Raw genomic sequence first — 8427 nt, 5'->3', positions numbered from 1 at the left:
AGTACTTAAGTAATATTATATATTTTGTTTAAGAAATTAAACAAAACCATTTGAATAAGAATTTCAACACAATGATCGTCAACTTAATCACGGGTCTTAGAAAATGCATTAGTGATTATACCTGAGTATGTAACTTGATACATTCAACCTAGTGGATTATGTGTGTCTATATTATAGGTATTATATTATTTATGCAGAATAACACCAACATAATGGGCTGCAAGGAAAGTCTATTGTGCAATAATATTGAACTCGTCAAGCTGCATATTTGTATCCAATATACAATACACTTTAAAAAATACCTACCCACCTACGATCGTAACAAAACATGTTTAAAGTTCCGAACAAACATACAATTATACATATAGATGTATAATAGTCGGAATCATATTATACGTAACTATAGTGTTGTCCAAATTAAATAATATGTTGACCGATGCACAAAATATCGTAGAATAAAATATAATTTTTATTTATTATTAATTCATTACCAACTATGGTTATAGGTTTTTTTTAAAACATCCAAGTGACGAATAATACTTGTCTGAGCTTTATTATAATATTGTAAATATGATCAAATATGACGTTATTCCTACATAATTTACCGTTATAATGACGTATCGGTTACACATATCAATATTATGCATTTGAGGATGTCATGCCCGCATGACATTGTTTTCGACGTTTCCGTCTTCTACAACTAATGCATATTTGATATTAACATAATACTAAACTTATCGTAATTTACGTTCAACTGTGTTCCAATGTTTTGTTGTTATTTCTGCTGTGGAGTAACTAGGTAAAGAACTAGCCGAAAGGGAGGGCAAAATAGTTAATTTTCCAAAATCGAAGCCATGAACCTAACTAATTATTGTTTGTTTTTATACGTATAACTACGTAGGTAAGAGTGTAGATTTAAAAATCAATTTACGCAGCTTGGAAACAAATCGTAGGTTTACCTATAAAGATATTGTTAAATAATAATAATAAGTACAACATAATAGTTCATAAATAATAGTTGCTATTACTTGTTTGTAAAAAATATATAATGTGACGATAATCTTGTAATTATAATTTATTAACATTATATATTATATAAAAGGAGAAATGTGAAATAATTAATGTAATTTTAGGGAAGAATATGTTTATTTTATGCATGTTAAATAATAAATGTGTGGCATTCATTCTTTAATGTAAAAGACATTTAGAATTTCTACAACTATTGGCATATCTAGGGGCAGCAAAATTACATCTTTGCCCAACTAAATTTAAGGGGCTCTACATTTCCCTAAAAATTATGCCACTGAGTGCTGGCTTGATATGTATTTATGTGAATAAATATTGACCTATAATGAAAGTTAAAGGTTAGAATATTATTATTTGTGTACTCTCGTTGGTTTTTATCATATTTTAAGTTTTCACCGAGTTTGACCAGATAAATTATACTATTTATTATATAATATTATTTTATATTTACGAATTATATTATTTCGAAATGCTCAAGACTCACTCAAAAATATAGAATGATATGCTTTAAAGAAAACCAATGCGTTGAAAACGCAGATAATGTTTTTTTTATGATTGATAATTTATTATGATAAATAATGATTATAATCAATGTCAGCGTGAATTTTTTTTCCAATGAAGCGACTACCTTAAACAAGAATCCACACACCACACACCATTTTTTTCGCATTTGAGACTTATCTTTTCATACGATTTAAACGTGGGTCGTATGTGACTATACGAGTGTAAATTATAAACTAGTCTTGCCGTCTAGGTCTTGGAGAATGGAGTCATTGGGATACCCACCGTCATTTTTGCATGAGGCGGTCGCCTCATAAGATATTCACGCCACCACTGAATTTATAATTAAGTCCATTCCCTCCAATTACAATATAAAGCCAACAGTCGACAACATAAAATTGGATCTGCTGAACGAAAATTTGCCAAGTTCGTTTGTTAGACGGAGACAACCATATACGTAATGTGATATATGTAACGTACCTACTCTTAATAATTAATAATAATTATTAGTCACACGTTTGGTATAATTTTATCTATATAATTCATATTCGCGCGTTTGATTTACTTGGAACTAATAAAAAATGATAAAATACGCGTACCTATATAATATTAATGTAGAACTTTTGCACACGAGCAAGTACCTATATATTGTTAATAAAACAATTATAATATTGCAAAGTACAAACATATACAGTTTATCACGACCACTGTGTGTGCGTGCATTATAATTTATTGTACCTATACCTTATATATTTTAATGTTCACCATTTAAGTGCAATAATATAATTCTATTATAGATAAAATCGAATTAGATACGATTTAAAAATTATTTTAATTACATTAATTATTGATACACATAAACGTTGAGTAAACTCGGTTCGTGTGTAATAGATCAATAAAAATACCAATAATTGCAGAGACTTCTTAACTATCATCTGTTTTGCTAAGTGACTAAGTGTATGGTTTTCGCTTGGGCGATTGCAGGGTCGTCGACCGGTACGTACAAAGTTCAAAAGCTAAATTATTTCTGCAATGGTAGTTTTGAAGCTTGATAATAATTAACAACATCGTGTTATCAATTATTAATATCATGCTGTTTTACAGCCAACCAATTTTAGAAAAGGCCTCGTTTTAAATGAAACGGTATTTTAACTTTTAAGTATAAAGCCAGAATTTATGCGAAAAATAACGTTTAATAATATGATGCACTTAATATTATATTATATTATGAAGGATATGTACAAATAAATAAACAAATAAATAGTATGCATTGTACGTATAGGTACAAAATATGTAATATTATTACCATAATAGGTGACTATGTTTATGCATTAAAATACTTGGAAAATGATAAAAAAAATTTAATTTTAAAGACGTACAATTTGTAAGGTGTTTTTAATATTTTATAAGACAATATTGAAATGGTATTCATAGCAATAATTATAAATTTGGCACTCTACAACATATATTCATAGGATTATAAATATTTTGCCGGTCGATTGTTCTCGATTATCGCTTTGGTCCAAAATACAAGCATATAATATCCCATAATATAGATAATAAATTATATAAAAATGATAATAGAAAATCTGAAAATAGTAAGTATAACATTATTAAAAATACTTTGATTAAAATTTAAATCGTTTTTTCTAATGCAACATTTATATTTTACAATTATCTAAATATATCCAACATATAATAATATAATATGAGTAATAATATGTACGGTCACATAATATATTGTAATTTTATTAGAAACATTCAGAGTTTAAAATATGCTTGGAAATCCCGGTCCTAATAATTATAGATATAATATTATATTATATTCAAAACGTTTTCAAAAAACCATTAGGTCGAGTCAGTCGATATAGCGAAGAGTCTAAGGTATAATACGTCGTACACGATTGTGCGGATTGTAATGAAATTCTCTTGAATCGATTATTATGTGTCGATGGACAAATTTATTAGTTTTTAAGTGTTTGAAAATCACCGCCGTTTAATGCGAATTCCTGTGTCATTACAAATCGCGTCGACTTACCGTCCACAGCTGTCTTTAATTATTAATAAATTAAAATTGTTTTCAGTGGCGACCGGCAGAGATTGGTGACAACGTGGGAATGTTTAAGACTCGATATGTGTTATTCTATTATTTTTACATATTTTACAAAATACTTGTATTATGTTTCTACGACGGTAGGTATACAATGTAGGCCTCTGACAATACATGGTGCCAAATCGTTTAGATTTAGAGACCCCAGGTGCTATTATTATACAAAAACATCAAACTAATAAAAATTGTACACACTTACCTGTACGTACCTAAAATAATGTAATTTTTACTATTATTAATTTATTAATGAATTACTGTAAACACAATTTGTTATTGTAAAACTTATTAAATCCTAATGGCTAATAATAAAAAAGTGAATGCTGTCATGGGACCCCCGATAGAAACGAAGTTTCTTTTCCAAAAAATATTATAGATTACAAATACATTTTAGTGGAACCATTTAAAATAAAAGTAAATATCAATAAGTAAATGTGAAAAATAAATTAAAATGAAAATGAAAATTATTATTAATACTATTTAATTACTATTTCAGGTATTAATCATATTCAATAATCGAAATTACAGGCCTACTTATTACCTTAGATATATACAACAATAATATACGTTACAATATTAAGTCCCCAAAAATATTGTTAAATAACAAAATAATAACTAAAATCGTTATTTTTTGTTTGAAAATATAAATTTGTCAAAATTTGAACCTCAAAAGTTTAAAATAATGTGTATTTATGTATAATGCTTTATTTCGTTAAGATTTTTGGGTTTCAGTAAGAAGAGGTTCCGTATATGATGTATCAAATATTCAAGCCTTATATAGCTATAAAAATTGAAAATTGTATGAATGTTTATCTACAAAATAATTTACACATGTTGAGAAAATCTAAGCTCCAAACTCGTATAAAAAAGTATCGTATTTAATATGTATTCTTAATATTTTTAAATTTAAAAAAAATATTAATTTATGTGGAATCTTTTATTAAGTTTTCAAGCTTTGTTACTAAGTCAAAAAATTTTTATTTACACTAAAAAAAATTGCCAAATTTTCAAGCGGATATGTGAATTTATAACTTCAGGCGCCCGATTGTGACTCAGGTAGGCAACTTATCTTTGATATTTGCTTATGTGGACGCTGTAGGTTTTAGTTTTAAATTTAAACATAAATATATTTTTAGTGGGCGGAGTTAAGCGAACTCCTACCTCCCAGTTTGAAGCAATTTGTTATTACTTGTTGGTATTTTTCCTTAACCACCGGGCCAATATTCATTAAACTTGAATTATATTATAACATCAGTGGTAGGTATAGCCACGGGGAGGGAGGCATGACCCATTGTCCACCGCCGAATTAGCCATATAATTTTGAGCTCAAAATAAACTCAAAATATACAATTATATGCAAAATTAAATTTCAAAATTAACTTTTTGAAAGCAATAGAAACGTATATGTTTCATACTCTGCTATTTTTGTGACTGTGCAAAACAAATATGCAAATGCTATATAAGTCCTCTGTAGCTCTATTAAATGACTGTACAGGTTTCTATATTCATTCAATCACTCAGTTATCTCAGTATCTCAGTTTCAGGGGAGTATTTACGGGGGCGGATATGGGGACAAATCCGCCCCCATGGCCCTTTAAATACATGTCTATTATTATATTATAATCATTAAATCGTAATCTGTAAGCTAAAATTCTTTTCATCCGCTCCCTACAAAAAATACTAAATACTAAAATACACCACTGCTCAGTTTGATAAATGTTTCTAAATTGAACTGTACGAATCATGGATATGAATATACTGAAGTTTTTGAAACCCACCATGGTAAAACGTGCATTATAATTGGTAATTTCAAATGTAGTGAATTTAGAATAAATAAAGACGAAAGCAAATATTTTTATCGTGTCTACAAAACGTAACTGTAACATGTTGTATTCTTTAAAAGAAAATGTTAATGAATTTAATCTTGACAATGATATTAAATGTTTTATTTATATGACATCGGTCCACGTTTTGTCGTAAATAAATAATAAAGTTGAATAGGTAATAAATATCTCGATAGCGGTAAATTAAATAAAATACGATTTTTTATTTTAATAGATTAAGTATTTTTGTAATGACCTTATGATTCAATAAAATACTTATAACCATCCTTATTCCAAAATGCTGGCTACACCATTGTACAATATTCATTATTATTTGAAGGGTACATACTACATAGGTATTAAGTTTGTCGTTTCCAAATTCTGTAATTTAGTAGTTATTATGATATAATATAATATTATATATATATAATTTATTACTTATCTACTACACAATAAAAATAAGATACCCAGACTGACTAACCAACGTACGGCCAAGACTTTCAAAGCTAAAGACATAATACTATTACTGAGTCTCAAATAAATAATTTTTCAGAATTCCCATTTAAGGATGGGTTCACATAAGGAAATTGATTAAATGTCCAATGTTTTTGGATTGCAACACCCCCCTCACCCCAACACACACACGTTATCATAATGAATGCGTTGGTCGGTGCATTATTCTATTCTGTGATCGGCGATCAGAAAAAAACATAAAACCTCATAGATATTTTGGCACGGAAGAAGGAATTCTGAAACTTGTATAATATATTATATAAATGTATATACTTACTGCGTCATCTAGTGACAAAAGTGAGCGTTGGTCAGTGATAGATTTTCGAAAGTATACAAACATCATTCAAAATTAAACCATAGATGTCACTGGCATTCATTACCAGTGCACCGACCGAAATACAAAAAAGAACGCATCACAGTCGGAGATATTCTCATTTCTCATGCAGTCATGCACGAACTTATGGACTTGTGTGTTAGTCGTTAGGTACATACAATATATTACTATAATATTATAATATTAGATATTTATTGATTTTACAGATCAGAAGGATATTATTTTTAAAATTTTTATTTTATTAATATTTGAGATCCAGATTTACCGTGGTCATCTAATCGATAAAATTGAGTTTATAATAACTTATTATTAATAAGTTTATTAAATAGAAGTAAATTAATTTTAATAAAATATATAATGGTAAAAGTATTGAGACTAGCTCAAGTCTCCACATTTTTAATAAAAAAATATATGCCAATATTGGCAATATTATAATGAATTGTATAATGTTGGTATAATGTAACTATTAATGTACCTAAGATGCATATTATATCCAGCCATCCAGTTAGGTCAAGTAGGACTCATCGCCGTATCGGTACCATACCATATTATTATTTTCTATTCTTATTATTGATGGTACATTTTAATTTTTGCCTTTAAGCAAGTACGATAGTCGTGGACTTGTTATTACAAATTGACAATATACATAATTATTATTAAAGTAAATAATAAGCACTAGACACGCAATCCTACGTTCGACAAACGCATCGGTGAGCTTCCGGCGAAACATTCCCACTCCTTCCTATTCGGCCTTGAACATAAAATCACTCTACCAGGACATTTACACTCTACGAGAGTTATAATAAAATATCTGTCTGCGACCGGTGTGATAATATGATAGTCGACGGTTGAGTGTTCGATATTGTAAACGCGTATTTGGTTAATGTCCGTCGTGAATTTGTTGCCAACTTTATTATAAACTATAATTTGACTGTAAGTTTATCTTTATATGCATATGTTATATTTATTTAATTTATACAGGATTGTCAGTTTTATATCTATATATTATTATAGTTCACCGTATACCGTTTAATTGATTACCTATATAAAATAACATTTTACTTATAAACATTTGTGTATGTTATAGCCGAATACAGTTTTAATTATGACTTACAAACTAACATACTTCAACTTCACTGCTTTGGGCGAACCCATCCGATTCCTGCTATCTTATTTAAACATTGATTTCGAAGATAATCGTATCGAAGTCGAACAATGGCCATCAGTCAAACACAGTAAGTCGTTTAAAATATGAAGAGTATTATATTAATACTGTTTTTTGATATTAATTTGGTTATAAAGCTATTGTTTGCATAATGTATGTCAAACATATTTTGTAAAAGTTAGGAAATAGATAATGAAAAAATAAACTTGAGTTAATAAATTAAGTCAAGATAACATTCAAATCGTAAAGTTACTAATTAGTCTAGGGCTCGGATTTATATGTATTTATATAACCAAGTATGTATTTATACAATAAAAATATGTACATAAATATGTGTTAAAGAATTCAAAATATGTATTATCGAAAAAAAAAATAATAATTAATAATATAATAAAATTTAATGAAAAATGTATATTTATCTAATTGTATTGATTACTAACATTAATAATTAACATTCATTTTTAAATTTTCGAATCCAAAAGATCGCCGATATTGTCATAAAATCTTAATAATAATTAATAATAAAACAATATGTAATAAAAAATGCATACTTATCTATAGTTATCTAATTATCTAGATTACAATTAATAATAACCTGCACTTTTAAATTTTTGAATTCAAAAGATCGTCGATATAATATATAGTCATGATAACCTTTCAATTCTTCTAAATCTGAAGAAAAGACATTAAAACAGTATAATTGTATAAATATGTATAAATATGAAAAAATTGAATAATTGTGAAATATGTAAAAACATGTATTTATGACAAAATATGTAAAAATATGTAAAATCAAATATAGCTCGTTTTATCAAAAATATTGTGAAACAAATTTATCACTTGCCGAAATTAGTTTATCATGTCGCAGAGAAAATATGTATTTACTTTTAACAAAGGTGGGCAAGTTAATGAAAATAATTAACTCAAGTTAAGTTAAGTTAAGAGGACACAAGATCGA

General features: G+C 27.6%; 1 protein-coding gene across 1 annotated transcript in view; it reads left to right on the top strand.

Moving 5' to 3' along the window:
• The first annotated feature begins 7123 nt into the window (after positions 1-7123).
• Positions 7124-8427, top strand: part of LOC100161459 (glutathione S-transferase-like) — a 5231-nt gene continuing 3927 nt past the window's right edge. Inside the window, exons 1-2 of the mRNA NM_001162641.2 lie at positions 7124-7237; positions 7392-7539. Coding sequence (NP_001156113.1) covers positions 7410-7539 — 130 coding nt within the window. The 5' untranslated portion in view covers positions 7124-7237; positions 7392-7409. The remainder of the gene's footprint in view (positions 7238-7391; positions 7540-8427) is intronic.

This window comes from Acyrthosiphon pisum, chromosome A2 (assembly GCF_005508785.2).
Source record: "Acyrthosiphon pisum isolate AL4f chromosome A2, pea_aphid_22Mar2018_4r6ur, whole genome shotgun sequence".
NCBI lineage: Eukaryota > Metazoa > Arthropoda > Insecta > Hemiptera > Aphididae > Acyrthosiphon > Acyrthosiphon pisum.
This window is presented reverse-complemented; position numbering and strand designations above follow the sequence as displayed.